Source organism: Cupressus sempervirens, chromosome 3 (genome assembly GCF_028749045.1).
Source record: "Cupressus sempervirens isolate cs-2001-9-10 chromosome 3, ASM2874904v1, whole genome shotgun sequence".
NCBI lineage: Eukaryota > Viridiplantae > Streptophyta > Pinopsida > Cupressales > Cupressaceae > Cupressus > Cupressus sempervirens.
In genome coordinates this window covers 98,993,356-99,011,880 of record NC_143120.1, presented here as the reverse complement: position 1 = coordinate 99,011,880, position 18,525 = coordinate 98,993,356, and the positions used below count along the sequence as shown (strand labels likewise).

The 18,525-nt window shown below is 36.8% G+C and overlaps 1 protein-coding gene across 6 annotated transcripts in view; it reads right to left on the bottom strand.

The window, feature by feature from the left end:
- LOC149564972 (sphingoid long-chain bases kinase 1-like) overlaps nt 1-16,914 on the bottom strand; it is a 179,954-nt gene extending 163,040 nt beyond the window's left edge. For 2 of the 6 annotated variants that reach the window (XR_016361985.1, XM_089818512.1), the window contains exon 1: nt 16,534-16,906. Coding sequence is in view for 5 of the 6 variants with exons in the window: in XM_089818512.1 (XP_089674638.1) it covers nt 16,534-16,776 (243 nt within the window). In the remaining variant the exon portion in view is untranslated. Of the gene's footprint in view, nt 1-16,533 lie in introns of all 6 variants that reach the window. The other 4 variants (XM_089818509.1, XM_089818508.1, XM_089818511.1 and 1 more) reach the window with 3 other exon arrangements.
- Nucleotides 16,915-18,525: the final 1,611 nt, after the last annotated feature.

Genomic DNA, 18,525 nt, shown 5'->3' with positions numbered 1-18,525 from the left:
CATCCTCCTCTCCCTCAGAATCTGATGACAGGGCCTCTTCCCCTACCATTTGGGTATGCAGATCAATGACGAATCGGCGGCCTCTACTTTCCAGTGATAAGGTGTTCTTCCAGTCATGTCGGGCTCTTGCTTCGATAAGCCACCCGCGGCCCAAGATGGCGTCGTAGCCTTTCCTCTTCAACGGAATCACCACGAAATCCATCAAGAACGGCCGAGAGCCAATGGTTACCGGCTGTGCCATGAGAATACCCAGTGGTTTAATGCCATGTTGATCGGCAGTCAGCAGCTGAAATCTCAGAGGCCACAATGCCGGCTGTCCAAATTTCCTCCAGGTATCTTCCGACAATACATTTATGCCGGACCCTCCATCAACTATTGTGTCTGTGAGAACATGTCCAAGGATCCCCATCTCGACAACTGCAGGGTCCCGTCCGGATGTCAGCGCCAACAACATTTGATCTTCTCCTCCTACAGCAATTTCCTTTTCCTTCCCTCGACTTGGTTCTCTCGGTGGCTTTTCCTTCCCTTGACTTGATTCTCCTGCAATATTTGAAAGAGCAGATCGAAGTTGAGGCATGGTGAGAAGAAAATCATTTACCTTTACTCGCACCTCCGTTTGCAAAATTTGTCGTACTATGTTTTGTTCTGCGAAATTCCTCGCTGAAGTGTCGGCGGTGTCCGGAGGTGTTGCTGCTCGGGATATTTTTCCAACCTCCACCCGTGCTTCCGCAAATTTCCTCTTTTCTTCGGCGGGGTCCGGATATTCTTTTGCTTGTTGCCGCATAATTGCCAAAACTTCTTCCTCATCCGCCCTGACAGTGATCAAGTTCACTCCGGATTTTGGACACTTTGAGTCGTCGTGATCGTCGGGTCCACACCATCGGCACAATAGTTGAGGTGTATTCACCATTGGACACTCCCGCGCAAAATGTCCCCACAAGTTACATGCGCGGCACTGAATAATCGACCGTCCATTTGCATCATACTGGATCCGGCATCTGCTCATATTGGTATTGGTATTGTTGTTGTTATTGTTCTATCCACGCCGATTATTCCTATATCCTCCGGATGTAGCACCGGCGATATTCGTGTTTTCGCTACTACCCGACGGGGAAGCCTCCTGTGTGAGAAGCACCTGCGGAGATCCTCTTGTCTTCATGTTAAAGGGGCACTCTTTTGTCGAATGGCCCATGATCTGACAAATGTCACAAAATTGGTTATTTGGACACGATCCTTTAGTATGACCGTCAGTCTTACACTCCGTGCACCACAGTTCACTACCTTTTGGCTCCTTCTGCATGTTTTCAAACTCCATGCGAACCATATCCTTCTGTAGGGCACGAACCTTCTTGTAGCTGCCTTCGTCGTCGCTGCTATCATCTTTGGCAGGCTCGTCATCATCAAAATCAGAGGAGCTAGTTTTCTTCTTCGTTGTCTTCTGCTCCCTTTCAAGGTCTAGTGCTTTGTTATACGCGTCCACATATGACGACGATGGCACAATTTTCATTTTCCTCCGCAATTTGGAGCGTAGGCCATCCACGAACCATCTTTTCTGCAATTCGTCTGCCGGCTTGCTTTCCATTTTGTTTATTAAGTCTTTTAATCTCCTGGCGTAGACGTGGATAGTTTTGTGCTTCCCCTGTTTGGTATTGAAAATCTCTGCTACGATTTCATTATCATCCCGCAAGAGTTTAAATTCCGCCCGGAATTCCTTTTTAATGTTATCCCAGCTATTTAGCTTTTGTGGATCCGTATCCGAAAACCAATCAATCGCCACACCCCATAGGGTTGTCGGAAATTGCTTGACCCATTCGTTGGTATCTGTGATTCCATTTGCCCGCCAGATCGTCTCACATGTCTTGCAATGTTGGATGGGTTCGGTTGTACCATCGCCTTCAAACTTCGGCAGCTTTTCTTTGGGTTCCGCCATCGGAACTGAATTTGGTAGAGAGGCGTTACTGGGTCCTACAACACTGGCGCTATTTACTCCAACACCGGAGGTCTGCACTCTAACACCGGAGGTCTGCACTCCCACACCGGCGATCTGCACTCCCACACCGGCAGTCTGAACTCCCACACCGGCGGTCTGTACTCCCACACCGGAGGTGTCGACAGCTACGAACCTTGGTGGAGAAGGATCTTCTGAAGTTGTTTCCTGCGGAAGTCTATCCCAGACGAAGAGGCCACTCCACTCTCGTGCTCCCTCAGCACTGCGAGTCGTGCGAGTTGATTGTCTTCCGTCTGAATTTTCTTCCCTCGACGAACAACAATTCAAGAACTCCTCCAGTGCTTCTTCCACCAATTCCACCCGCTGCCGAGTCTCCAACAATTCTTCGGCACTCCGGTTTCCGTCGGCAATCTTCTGAAATCTCCGTCGGCATTCGGCTTGCTGTGCCAGAATTAAATTCTCTTGCTCAGTACGGATTCCATCTTTTCCCTTGATTTTATTCCGATCCTTGTTAAGCTGATTTGGCATTAATCTTCATTCCTCCCACCTTCCAGGTTCATAACGCAACGACGCCAAATGTTTACCATACTAGTAAAGAAATCAACGCATACAGACAATGGAACAGAATAGCAAAATTATATTCGCATATGCCAGACCATACATTATGCTTCATAATATCAGTAATAGTAGATGATGATTTACAATGATCCTAGACAGGATATAAATACTATCTGCCAAACCTTCCCGAAAGAGTCTGTCGGCCACAATCATTATGTCCGCTACAAACTATTTACCCATCGGCTACAAAATACAAAACACCGACGACAGTCAATCCGTCGGCTACAGAAACACTGTCGAGACCATCCAGTCGGCAAACAATGATGATACGTACAAGGTGGCGGATGATGTCATCTACTACAAGGACATGACTTTCTTTGTTCCCAAGTTGAAGGAGAAAATCTTGAGGCAAGTTCATGAACCCCCATTAGAAGGGCATCCCAAGTACCTAAAGGCAAAGGAATGATTGCAAAAGAGTCTAGATATCTTTAGGTCCCTCAACAATAATCTACGACAGGTCCAAAATCAGCAAAAGATGCGTGCAGACTCACGTTGAGTTGAACGTAGTTTTGAGCCAGGAGATTTGGTTTATCTTCAATTGCTAACCTACAAGCAATCTTCTTTGAAGAAAAGTGGTGAAAAGAAGCTCAAGCCTTGATTCTATGGACCCTAAAAGGTGATTCGAAAAATTGGAGAGGTGGCGTATGACTTGGAGCTTCCGGAGGACAGCAGGGTACATAGTGTGTTTCATGTCTCTTGCTTCAAGAAGGCTCTTGGACAACAAGTCATAGCTTCAAAGGATCTTTCACTACTTGATGATGAGGAAAAGCTTGCAGAAGATGTATGCTTTACTTTTATACATTGTGATTTGTGGATGTTTATGATTAAGTTGTAAAGTGTTTCTGCACCACTAATTTGCCCCCTCTCCCCCCCCCCCCACACCCTAGCCCCACCCCCACCCCCACCGCCACAATTGTTGATAAGATTGCAGAAAAAGAGGGAATCGCCAAGGAACAGATGGCCACTCTAAGGAAAGAGAGAGAGGTAACTAAGCAAGCAAAGATTGAAGTCTTTGCCCCTGAGAGACTAGTAGAGGAAGAAATCACAAATATGCAACCACTTGACGTGCCAGATACACCATCACAAGTGGTCGTGAAGTCTAAGGTCACTCCTACATCTTAGAGAACCAGAAGGAAATCTTCAAGGATAACTTCACCTGCCAAGGTAGAGATGACTAAAGCAGAACCTACAGCAAAGACTTATAGGACTCCTAGACCCAAAGCTAAGGCTAAGGGACCCAGTCCAAAGATGGCTAAGGTTAGTGAGGCTAAGAAGGCAACTAAGCATAAGGAACCAACAGAGACAAAAGCACAATCAGAGGCAAAGAAAGATGATCAAAAGAATAAATTGAAACTTCGCATGAAGAGAATAACAGAAAGGATTGAAAAGGATGGTATGATCAGTCTACTGAATAAATACTATGATAGGTATGAGCCTGAAGATCAGAAAATATTAGAAGATTATATTATTTCTCATTTGCTAAACTCTAAGAGGAATTTGATAGAGATTAGATGTGAGAAAAAGCATTAGAGGAAGATCAAAGAATTAGAGAAAAGACACTTCATGGTTTGTGTTCTCTAATTACTTATGATGAGATGCATAATACTGAATCAGGCAAAAGACAAAATGAGATTGAAAATGAGGATTATCTAGCTTATGGCATGCATGTATGATGAGATTGGAGAAGAAACAGAGAAGGCGATCTCTACGGTATTGATGAAGAATGATTATAAGGGTGTGCTAGCACCTACACTTAATCCTAAGGGGATCACAATCAGAGATCAGGAGTTGCACCTATGGATCAAGGTACAAATGATACAGATGATGTTAACCAATTTTTCAGCATAGTGCAACAACCAGATTTCTTTGTTTCGGGAGTGCCAATAACCTTAGAACCTTCTACGGAAGAGCAGGAGAAGAATACCTTCCTGGGAAATTTCATTTCCAATGAGGAAATTAAGGAAATAATGTTTGAAGCCCAAGATAATATGGCCAAGGAAGTAGAAGAAGAGGAAGAACAAGAGAAAGAAAAGCAGCAGAAAGAAAAAGAAGACATAATGACAGAGGTACAGATCAAAGAGGTAATCAATGAAGGTAAGCCTTCAATAATCACAAGTGATGAAGCAGATAAGAGCAGTATTCAGTTGGAGCATTCATCTCCACATCATGTTGAGCTTAGCATTGACCCTGCTGATAAGACTGTTGTTCCTAATAAGACTGAGATGGCAATTAAAAAAGTGAAAAGTCTCATGGAGACTCCCACTACTTCAAACAGATCTTCATTGTTGGCAAGTGATCTTAGCAAGGCACTTGTGAGTGTTGACAAGGAAGGAGACTTAGAGACTTTTGATGGGGATCGACTAACAAAGATATCTATGATGGCTTTTGCTAAGGCAAATGGGAGATCTAAAAGGAAAATTGAGAAGAAAAATAGAGTGCTAAGCAGACCACTAGACAATTTTAACAAGATATTGCCCATTCCTTTAACATTTCAAGGAAGCGATGCAGTGGACAACATGGACAGAGTATTAGATGAGTTTGATGTTCACTTTCAGTCATTGGAGCAAGCAGTTGAGGCCAAGGCAAGCAAGGAATACAAAACAGACAGGTTTAATAAGGCATGCGCCTCCATTGCTAGTGATACTAACCTGGTTGATGTGCATATTAATTGTAAAGTTCTGCAAATTCTTTGTGCTTTGAATCAGACTTGTAGTTCAGTTTTGAATGGTTGAGAATGGTCTTCTAGATAAGATGAATATTCAGACTGTTTGAATAAGTTATCACTTATTTTAATGCAGGTCCAAAACTCTATACTCGATATTGAATGAATAACAATATCTCTGAATTTATAATTCACAGGAAGTAGAATACTTAGAAGAGCAGACTGTTGTGTTTGTGTGTCTTCTAAACTGCATTCACAACCTAGATATATGCCCTTTCTAGAGGGTATGTCCCTCAAGGGACATAACCCTTGGCATTAACAAAATAACTATTATTCCTAAGCCAGTGATCTTAGCAAATAGTTTAGTTATGACTAACTAAATTAAACAAGAACCAAATAAGGCCTTGTCTAAAAATTGTCGGCACCTCTAGGAGCAATATATATTTATATTGAATGCCAATCATTAGGGATATATGTATAAAAGAGCAGGTGCGGTATGTACTATCAGACCTGTAGGTTTATCTAAGTTATATTCTTAACAATCCCTCTTAACCTGATAATCCTACAGAGAGATATCATATCTAGCAACACCAACACAGATGTTTAAGCAAGAATTAATACTCTATATTTGTCTGTCTCTTCTTAGTTTGTGATATCATAGAACACATGATACAAAGCCATATTACTAAACCTGTGATATGACAAATCATTGCTACTAGTGATAAGACACATGTTGTGACTCATAGAAACTAGTATTTCTATATCACAACGAGATCCTGAGTTTTAAGATCTACCAGGATATAGGATAAACCTGAAGAATACTAAGATTCTTCATTTATCCAATTTGTGACCCATGAACATAGCAATGTCAACATCACAATATGATCTAAAACTCATCTGGATCTAACAGTAAAATCTACTGTTTAGTACATTATTTAAGAAATCGTCATCTCTCATAATGCCTTGTACACAAGTATTCATTATTTCAGAGATCGTCACCTCTTTAAATAATGATTACACATGGTGGAGCCTATAACAATCAATAGCCTGACAAAAAATAAAAATTATTTTATTAATAATCAAAAGAGGACAAATGGATTACAACTCAACCATACCAAGTCTCCTCCTGAAATGTTCTATCTTTACTCTAGATAGAGGTTTGGTGAGTATCTCTATTGTCTGATCTGTAGTGCAAATGTATTCCAATTTTACAGAATTCCTATCTACCATATCTCTTACATAATGGTAAGGAATTTCAATATGCTTGGACTTGTCATGGAAAATTGGATTTACTAAGAGCTTGATGGAACTCTGATTATCACAAAGAATAATCGTAGGATTCATGGCTTGCCCAAATAAACCCACAAGTAACTTCCTCAGCCACACTACTTCTCGAAAGGCCATCCTACTGCAATGTATTCGGCTTTTGTGGAGCTTTGAGCTACCGAAGACTACTTTCTGCATATCCATGAAATCATAGCTGATCCTAAACTGAAACAGCATCCTAAAGTGCTTTTCTTGTCTTTAACACTTCCACCCCAATCTGAATCGGTGAATCCATGCAAATCTAAAGCAACTTCTCATATTTGAGTCCATAATTAAGAGTGCTTTGTAAGTATCTCATAATGTGTTTAATAGCAACTAGGTGAATCTCCTTCGGTTCACACATAAACTGACTTAAGGCATTAACAGCATAGCAAATATCAGGTCTTGTATTTACTAAGTACATAAGGGACTCAATCATCTATCTGTAGAGAGTAGAATCTATTGGAGGTGATTCTACAACTGCTACTTTAAGTTTATGTAAATTGGTCTCCATTGGAGAAGACATAGACTTGCAATTCCACATTCCAAATCTCTTCAAGATATCTGATGTGTACTTTCCTTGATTAAGTATGATACTATCAGAATTTTGTCGTACTTCCAATCCTAGGAAGTAATGGAGAAGCCCCAAGTCTTTCATCTCGAATTCTCCAGTTAGATCTTTCTTGCACTGATCTATAAGATGATCATCACCTGTGATTAATAAATCATCAACATACAATATGAGAATTACCATATCATCTTTATCTCTTTTATAATATAAGTTTGGATTGGCTTCATTTTTGGAGAATCCTAAAACGGTTAGATATTTATCAATTCTTTCATACCAGGCCCTAGGAGCCTGTTTAAGCCCATAGAGAGCTTTTTTGAGCCTAAAAACAAATGCGTTAGGATCATGGGTTTCAAATCCTTCTGGTTGCTCCAGATAGACTTCTTCTGAAATCTTTCCATTTAGGAATGTTGTTTTTACATCCATCTGATGTACCTTCCATCCCTTTGATGCGTCAATTGCTAGGATTGCTCGTACGGAGGTATATCTAGCAACAGGAGCAAAGGTTTCTTCATAATCAATCCCTTCTTTTTGAGAAAACCCTCTGGCTACAAATCTGGCTTATATTTCTCAATACTACCATCAACAGCATGCTTTATTTTAAATATCCACTTGGCAGAAACAACAAATTTTCCTTTAGGTCTTGGAACAATTTCCCAAACATCATTTTTCATAATTGATTGATATTCTTCTGTCATAGCTTCTTCCCAAGCTGAATGTTTAATAGCATCAAAAGGATTGGTTGGCTCTGTTTTGGATAAATCACTCATATTTGTTGTATAACCAGAGAATCTTTTAAGTCTTTTACTTTCTCTGACTGTTCCTAAAGATGCAGCAAAGTCTTGAGCTGCTTCAACTATTTTTATGGCCCAAAGTGGTCTTTTCTTTGAATTTTCTTCAAGTTTCATATTTTGAATTTCATCTTCGATCTCTTCCAAGTTCTCCCTTTGGGATCCGGACTTACTATTTCTTTTAGAACTCGATAAAGGAGAAGGTTCATCAGAATTTATGGCTCTTTTGAATGCAAGATCTTCCTCAAAGATTACATCTCTGCTAATTTCAATAGTTTTTTGTCCAAGTCTGAAAATTCTATATGCTTTAGAAGTTTCACTGTACACTACAAAGATACTTTTCCTTCCAGAGGGTTCTAACTCGGTTCTCTTTTCTTTTGGAACATGAATACATACAGGACATCCAAAAATTCTGAGATGACTTATATTGGGTTTTACTTTAGTAAATACTTTTTCAAGGGTTTTATCCTTAAGATAGGAGTGAGGGCTTCGGTTTTGAATATATACAATAGTACAAGAGGCTTTTGCCCAAAGATAGTATTCTAGATTTTGGTCAAAAATCATAGCCCTAGCAGCTTCTATAATTGTCCTATTCTTTCTTTCAGCTACCCCATTTTGTTCTGGGTTATAAGGAATAGTGTACTCCCTCTTAATCCCTGATTCTTTACAAAACCTTTTAAACAAGCCTGAGGTATATTCTCCTCCGTTATCTATTCTAAGGGTTTTAATTTTATGTCCTGAAAAAATTTCAGTTAATGCTTTGAATTCTTTAAATCTTTGTAAGATTTCTTTAGATTCCTTGCATTTTAAGAAATAAATCCATGTTTTCCTAAAGAAGTCATCTATGAACAAGATATAACACCAAAACCCTTCAAGAGAAGGAACGGACATAAGTCCGCATTAATCTGAATGAGTTAATTCTAGTACATTATTTGTTTTCCTAGTACTATCATGAAAGGGTCTTCTAGTGCTTTTACATAGAGCACACCCCTTGCAAATACTAGGGTGATCTTTATTTAATTTGGATAATCTAGTAACCACCTTTTCCATAGTTGATAAAGTTTTAAAATTTAAATGCCCTAATCGTTTGTGCCATATTTCATTTGAATCTTCAGCTTCGTGAACTAGGGCTTGAATGGATCGACTAGATTTTGTATTCAATTCATACAAATATCTCTTTCTTTGACCGATTAACTTTGCTTTCTTGATGGAAGAGTTCTTTGCCATCCACGAATGCAACATTGTGTCCATCATCTTCAAGTGTTGTAATTGAGATTAGGTTTCTTTTAATCCCTGATACATAACGTACACCTTTAAGAAGAAGAGTATTTCCTGATTTTAGTTTCAGAGTGCAACTTCCAATTCCTTCAACTGAGTGTGCAGAGTTATCACCAATGGTAACTTCACCGTTAACTTTCTTTGATAAAGAATCTAGAGTTTCTTTGTATCTTGTTATATGTCTGGAGGATCCACTATCAATCACCCATGCTTAGTTTGAAATTTCATTTGATAGAGAGGAATACAAAACACGGTTCTCAGGATCATAAGTATCTTCTCTAATGACATTTGTACAATTTTCTTGTTGTTTGGAATTTTCAAGACAATTAGATCCATAGTGTCCAAAATTTTCACATTTGAAACACTTTATTTTAGATAGATCTTTCTTGGGCTTTCCATTCTTTTGATTTCCCTTTTTCTTCTTGAAATGCTTCTTCTTGCCCTCATAGGAGTTTGCATTAAGAACGTGAAGTTCTTCATCTTCTACTTTTGGTTTACCTCCTTTCTTTAGTTTTCTAGACTCTTCTTGAAGACAATCATTCTTGAGTTTGGTGAAGTCCGAAAGCTGATCTCTAGCACTTTTTCCTTGTGCAAATGTTTCCCATGAATCTGGCAATCCATCTATAACCATGAGCGTTAGTTCAGTGTCATTAATGATAGTTCCTATGCTTGATAATTCATCTCTAATGCCGACAACTCTTAGGAAATAAGAGTTTATCGATTCTCCTTTCTTTATCTGGATGTGATTCAATTGCCTTTTCAGTGCAAGAACCCTAATTGCATTGTTTACTTCATATGCATTCCGTAATGCATTCATCATATCGTAAGCAGTTTGATGTTTCATATGCATAGATACGATATCATTTTTAACTCCATCCAAGATGATTTGAATAGCTTTTCTATTCCCATTGCTCCATATGGATTTGTGAGGTTCAACTGGGGGTTGTTTGGATGCTCCATCAACAAATTGTTTAACATTGTTCTCTTCAAGAATCATCAAGATTCTGAATTTCCAGGCTTCAAAGTGTTCTTTCCCATCAAACCTATCCGGGTCTGATTGTGTATGCCATTGAAGATACGAGAAAACTACTGAATATATATGAGGTCTAATTACTGAATTTTGCAGAGCCCTAGATCTGATAACTTGACTCTGATACCATGTAAAGTTCTGCAAATTCTTTGTGCTTTGAATCAAACTTGTAGTTTAGTTTTGAATGGTTGAGAATGGTCTTCTAGATAAGATGAATATTCAAACTGTTTGAATAAGTTATCGCTTATTTTAATACAGGTCCAAACCTCTATACTCGATATTGAATGAATAACAATATCTCTGAATTTATAATTTGCAGGAAGTAGAATACTTAGAAGAGCAGACTGTTGTGTTTGTGCGTCTTCTAAACTGCATTCACAACCCAGATATATACCCTTTCTAGAGGGTATGTCCATCAAGGGACATAACCCTTGGCATTAACAAAATAACTATTATTCCTAAGCCGGCGATCTTAGCAAATAGTTTAGTTATGACTAACTAAATTAAACAAGAACCAAATAAGGCATTGTCTAGAAATCACCGACACCTCTAGGAGCAACATATATTTATATTGAATGCCAATCATTAGGGGTATATGTATAAAAGAGCAGGTACGGTCTGTACCATCAGACCTATAGATTTCTCTAGGTTATATTCTTAACATTAATGAAGTGCAGGCTTGTATTTATGAGGGCAAACAAGTTTGTATCCATTGCATTAGATCAGCTAAGTATGTAGTTGATGTTGAGAAGATGATTAAGGAAGAAGAAGAAGAATGTTTAGATAAGTGGTCGTGGTGTATGAGAAATCTAGTCAAGCAGTGACTGATTTTGACAACGAAGTGAGTAAAGTTATGGATAAGAAGTCCTCTTTAGAGCAAGACGGATAGAGTTTTGAGAAGATTTGCAGAACTAAAGAGTCTCACTACTCCTAAGATTGAGATCATGCAGCAGGAGTTGGAATTACTTGAGACAACCCAAAAGTCTTATGCAATCCTCAAACCTACCAACCTAGAAGCAGCTAAGATAACCGCTTATGCTCTGTGTGGAGAGATTCAAGTTGCAAAGAGCTTGATAAAGACTTGGGACACTGACTCTCAGGTATTGAAAGTAAATTTTGCAAATATTTTGAGGTTTGTGTAGGTAATGTTTGCCTAGATGCAAATTTTGATCATTGTACATAAGTTTTGATATCTCTCCTTAGCTATTGATGTCAAAGGAGAGTGATAGCTCCAAAGAAGGAATGTATTGACAGGTCAAGCTACTAAGAGCATTTTGCTTTTGGCATAGACAATCATTTTTCACTAAGTGCTTCCATCAATGCCAAAGGGGGAGATTGTTGGCAAGTGAGTGTTGAGTGTGTGTTCAGATTTTGCCATATACCTCATTTGCATGGTCACTTGGATTAACAATCAGTTTTGATAAGTTCAGGGGAGGAATTCAAGATACAGTCCGACAGTTTCGGTCAGTGATGATGGCAGAGTTAGCAGCTATGGCTATAACTTTGGGATTATGATATATATATATATATATATATATATATATATATATATATATATATAAATCACTGGTGTTTATATGGCGAATAGATGTGTTTTGATGATGGGAAGTGTAATGTCATGCCCAAAATATACGGCAAAACACACCAAAAAAAAATAATAATTTAATAATTAAACCTAAAAATGAACTAATTAACTTTGATTAATACGAAAATTCAACTCAACAACCACTAATTACTAGTATTATGCATTCTAAATTATTTCCTACACAAATCGATAGATCAATAACTAAATTAAAACAACCCAATATTCCAATCATAGAAATAATAATTTTATTTTTTTTGGTTTTATATGATTCAATATTGGAAACAATTTAGCACTAAATTATAATGATATTAACGTATAATATTATAAAAATAAATCTAATTAAAATTTGAAACTCTACTTATACTAAAATCTAAGAATTATACAATATTAAAACAAATTATAAAGAACTAAATTGAAAGAACATGTAAACTAATTTAATTACCCATGCTACCGATTTACATTTAAACCAACTCTTAAATATACTAACCAAGACTAATTTAGTAACACTAAAACTAAATCCCAATTTTAATCCAACTAACCTATCACCCATAAACATAAAACTTTTAAATTAATGCTAACACTAAGTAATACTATAAACTATCTTACATAACAAAACTTAAAACAAATCACACTAACTTAGCAATAATTAACATGTCCTACTAATTTAAATCGAACATATTAATTTAATTATATAAATGAACATATTCAAAACTACTAAAATCATGGTAATTACATTACAAAAAAATAAAACAACTAATACTAAACTAAATGCCAAAACTGAATAAACGCATTTAACTCTATACCCTACCTACTCCCCTATTCACTTGGCCACTTGGCCCCGCCTACCCCACATCCCAAGGAGCCTTGGGTGGACCCCAAGACACCTAGCACTATCCCAAGTCTGCCAGGCACAGACCTTGTCCCCCTTCCCTGACATGCAAGAAGCCTCCATAAAGTAAACGCATAGGATGAAGGATTGGAGGAGTGGGGGGGGGGGGGGGTTAAAAGGTGGAGTATAATTTGCTTAATTTTTTTTTTGATTTGACTAGGCATGTACTGCGTGTACAAAGGGCAGGTGGGGGCAAGTTTTCATTTGCATGGTCTCCTTAACATGCAAAAAAGCCTCCAAAAAGTGAGCGCTTAAATGGGGAAATTTAAAGGTTTTTTTTTTTTTTTTTTTTTTAAAACGTAAGTGTTGTTGCATGGGATTAAATGCCCACTCAACCACCTTCCTTGCCACCCACGAGGTCTATGTGCTTGCAAGATCTTAGGAGGATATAAGGCCATGTCAACATTTATTTCGTTGACTTTGATATACGAGCTCGGCTCTGCCTCTGTCCTAATCCGACGCCATGGAATTGATGAGTGAGGGGGGATAGGTTAAGGACTTAGGATGGAGGGGGGGTAATAATGATTTAAAGTTTATTAAGTGAATTTATAGGAAAAGGGGTATTTCTAAAGTATAAATATTGCCTTTAAAACTAACTCTATTTATTTTTATTTATGAGGAATTTGATAAAAGATTTTTAAAAGGGAATCAAAAGGAGAATATACTCTGTTGTCAATTGGATTTAATTTTGCATCCCCATACAAATTCCAGAGAACAAATTGCTCCTGTGGGTGAACATTTTTTTTCCCAAGGCCTAATTTTATTTTATTTTAGTGTTGATTTTTTTGTGTTGATTGACTTTTTTTTTGAAGTTTATACACTGTCAAAAGCAAAAATATATCTAACATAAATGGAATTCATATATATATATATATATATATATTCATTTCTCACTTTATTTATTTTTTTGAGAACCAATGGGAATTATCAATTACTTGGCTTAAACAAGACGTTGAGTAATTAGTTTTATCAACCACATGAGATTTAATTTGTTTCCAAATCAACACGAATTGAATTTCAAATTTCAACATAAAATACGTTCTTCCACAACATATTTGAACATGGAAATTTCATAATTGATCATCACCATTTAATCTATTTTTCCACACACTTATGCATAAATTGAAATAACATAAGATACAATGCAAGAAGGTTTTCTCAATCTTTTCTCTTCTATTAATCAACCTGGTTCAAGGCTCTATCGAGAAAGAACCAATAAGAAAACTCGACATCCTTGCCACTACATCAAAATTTAAATACATTTTTACATAATGTTACAATACAATTTGAATTATCTTCTAGAGCCTTTACAAGGAATCATTTCCAATATCTTCTATGCAACAAGGGAATCATAGAGAAGACAAGAACTAACCCGGAGGTAAAACAAACATAATATGAAGAACAAATCAAACCTGCATCCCCATCCCGGTTTTGCACAATAGGTTCAGCATTGAATTAGACTAGGGAGAAGGTGGATTTTCTCAATAGGAGACGTCGATCACCATACCATAACATAGCCCTTTTGAGGCTAAAAACTCAGAAACTTCCGTTCTTCCACAAATGCCCTTTCGAGGCCAATACAACAAAGATTTTCATTCCTTCTCTTCTTCAAGAATTCAAATTTTCAAAACATGGTATGTGATGGCAAGTAGGGACCCATAACACCCTACCTTCTTTCCCTCTTCTCATCATGAGAAGAGACTCTACACTATTGAAGTCCAACTAAAGCCCTTCGCCCGTACATGGGCACTTTTTCCCTATCCAAGGGTGAGTAATGCCAAAACAACCCCATACAATCCCCTCAAAATTCAAAGCAAAACACAAGAAAGACATCCAAGAAACATGTTTCAATCCCTCCCAAGCAAACTCAACACAAATACAAGCATACAATGAACAATACAATGACTTATGCATGAACAATATAAACAACATGAACAAAAGAGGTGAAGAACTCCTACCTTCACAATAAGGTTATGGTAAAATGAACAAGTTGAGATGAGCTTTTCCTTCCTTCCCTTCAATCTTGGAAACTTCTCTCTAAAACTAGAGATTGGGTAACAACCAAAACTTTTCCAAAAATGCATCTAAATATCATCCAACTCAACTAGACATTAGGTAAACCTCAAAATGGAGTTTAAGTCACCAACTCATGAAGGAGACAATCAATTTTCGCAATCAACCAAAAGTAAGATTTTTGAGTGACCATAAAAGTCAACCAAAGAGGCTAGGGGAGTGGAAAATACTCTCAACCCATATGCTTACCCCTAGGGTACTTAGATTTAATGTTTTTAGGCCTTAAAGACTTAATAGGGACCTATCAAAAGCTAAGAGAATAGTAAGACTATTTAACAATTTTCAAAGAAAGACAATGCAAATTAGCACAAATTAGCAAAGAGTTTCGTTTCGTCTTTCCATTAGGTTTCCCAGCTAAATATCCTGCACACTCATTGCACACATCAGTAGTTCAAGAAATCACATGCATATATGTAAATTACGTATCAAGAAAATCATATAAATTTAAAATATCCATCTTTCTACTAATTAGTTGCTTATCTCATTCTACTCATATTTTTTACCATTAAAATTGCATAATCAAAGTGTTAGTTCTACATTCATTTACTTCATCATTATACATGTTCATAAAGCATTAAATGACGAAATTTAATATCTGAAAATAAAGCATCACATATCAAAAAAAATAGCATAATAATATTTTGTGCATCAAATAGTGTCTCAACATATCGAGTCATGAGTATCAAAATAATAATGTATCAACTAAGCTACGATGGGTCGAGGCGAGGCCTCACATGTAACAGGTTCAGTAAAGCAATGTTATAGGACAGATTATGAGATCAGACAAATTAGCCTAGTTAATTGAACTGTTTTGACAATTCAATTGCTTAGCAATGGAGGGACCACATCCAAGGACTAAGCTAGCAGATAGCATGGTTCTATTTTACTTACTGGTATTGAGTGGACATGTCTAGTAAAGCACTATGTAAGCCGATGGAATAAATTATTCTTAGGGTTATAAAGGAAGGACTTATTTGGTATACGAGCATCATGATTTCTGCTCTTTGAAAGAGTCACTTCCTAATTTATTTCTCATTCATTTCCTCTACCATTAATCCTTCCTTGATTGTCATGCTCCATTTTTCCTTCATTCCTACATTTCCCATTTCAGATGAATTTCTCTTCTCCCTTTTATATCTCACGTCTGACTGATGGATTTAAAACTTTTTCTGTTTTATTTCATATATTTTGACCATTCCTTAATCTTGATTAATTTTTATTATTATTATTTTTTTTTTTTCCTATTTTATTTATATTTATTAGTGAATCCTGTTCAAAAATGGGGATATTACAGCATTCCGAGATAGAAAAATCTTTCACAGCTGAACTTTGAACTAAATTATCCTGATTAATGTCAGCTGGCATTTGAGCCATAAGCCTCACGAAAACAATTAAAAATCAGATAATTCTTTAATAAGTTGTTCAAGATAGGCTAATAGTTGACCAACTGATGTTTGAAGTTAAAGGGTTTTTATGCTTTGGACAAAAGGGTTAACTTTTGATCAAAATGGGTGCCTGTAAAGAAAGCTGTCATTATGAATGTACGAACTTGGGCTCCTATTCCTGGTAGACATTTGAAGATCCGAAAGCTACCTACTAGGCATGCCTTAATCTATTCAATAGCACGATGGCCAACCTAAACCTAGCTATCCCTTCATCATTTTCAAGTAAGACAGAACTAGTCAGCTTTTGCAAACAAAGAAACAAATCAGAACTGCATTAATACAAAAAGGAAAGAAAAAAGCAAACCACGATGCTTATTTAGTTGTGGCATTTGGAAAATTACACTGAGAATGTCTTCGAGTCTCAAATGATACGAATCCAGTACAAGTGCGTGCTTAGTCAAGATGGCTCTAGTGGGTGCTCTACTTTTCCCACAAATTACCTCGTCCTCGAATAGAATATCCTCTTCCTTTTCATGATTTTGTTTAATTTCTCTTCTTCTCTTCGCTATTTTGCTGTTGTGCTCCCTCTTCATTTTCATGTTCAGAAGCCCCCAGCCATGCATTTCACGTTCCATACAGTCCATGCGACATTAATTCCTGTGTTTGCGCAAAGACTTTTACGTTCGTACTTCACTAAATGGTTTGGTTAATCTTAAAGGTTGTCTGTCTTAAAACAATTTTCATTGATCGATCTTTTCCTTTCATACTATGTTGTTACAAAAACAGGGAGAAAAAATTATAATGGTATACATAAGGTACACGATATAAAAAAAATCTGATTCAATTTAGGATTTTACACCATTACAATTTTCCAACGAAGTATTTTTATTTTTGCATGGCTATTAAAAGAAAAGCAAATTCAGCTTTTTTAATTGAGATTATAATTTAAAGGTGGAAAGTCTTTTAAATAAGGATTTGATTTTTTTTTATTTTTTTTTGGGAGGATTCTAGACTTTTTAGGAACTCGATACGGACCCATTCATGCCTAAAACCTCTTTGGCTTAGAGCCAAGGACTGAGGGGCATCCACACCGTCAAAATCATCCGAGGCACGATCCCAGCCTCATCCCTTATGATGTCGAAGCCTTGCACTCAGCAAGACTTGATCCCTGATGGTCTCTTTGTGATCCATTCAACTTCACTAGTAGACCAAGGGCCCATTAATTAAATAAGTTATTTAAGGAGGCAATGTTTCACAAAATTGATGGCTTCTTTATCAAGATTCATAATAGCAAAATTGACATCAAGAAGAACTTGAAATTGATTAAGAGTTCGACTCTCAATCCTTTAGAATGATGGTCTTAAAGATATTATCAAAGATCCTTCTTTAATTCATTCATATTTTTCTACAAACAATCAATATTATATTTGAAGGTGACTAGGGAAAATAGGTTTAAGTAGGAGGTTTTGTGTTTCTATTGTATTGATTAAGGAGAGCTTGATTAATAGGAAGTTTAGTTGCTATACAAATATTAACTTTTAACGTTGTTGTTGAAATTCAATTGTGTATCTTTTTGGTCAAGCTCATTGGACCATGAGCCAATCTTTCATGAAAATGCATGGCCCATGCAACATTTATCCCATCTAAGTGATACTCACTAAGGTGAAGCATTGGGGCTTCCTAAGAGTAATCCATCATGGTACTACCCAACTCAAGTGTGCTTAATCGTGGATTTTCCCCATGATTAAGCCCACTAAGCTTACTAATTTGCAAAACCTTTAGCAAGTGTAATGTCTAATGAACAAGTAGTGACTTAGATTATATTCCTTTACAATTTCACACTCTATTTGGCACCTACTTCAAATTGTAGTTTCAAATCGATGGACATCATTTTAAGCTTATTATGAGTCACATTCTATCTTAAAACTTTAACATTGTAACTTAATTGTCATCAAATGTTAAAATGGGGACTAAATCTAACATGAAAAACCTTGACACTTAATTTCCCTTTTAGAGAACATATTTGAATGGGACAAGGGTACCCAAATCCATAGTCTCATCAAATCTCTTAAACATGTTATTATTGTAAGGATTGGCATTCACAATTGAAATTCAGTCTCAATTTCCGTACTTGATTGTTTTAGGTCAAGTTTTATCAAATATGCTTTACATTCCATATATAAGACATGTCATATATCAATCAAAAGAGTTAACAGAAGCTAAACGCACTCAAACATTCTAATTTTGAGTCACCAACACATTGAGTACCAAATTATAGCATTAAATATTCATGTATGAATTCATATTTATCATTTTAATTATCATACTTTTGCATAACATTTGCGAGAATTTTTTTAAGTACATTACATTACCTTGTGGAACTCCATGAGAGA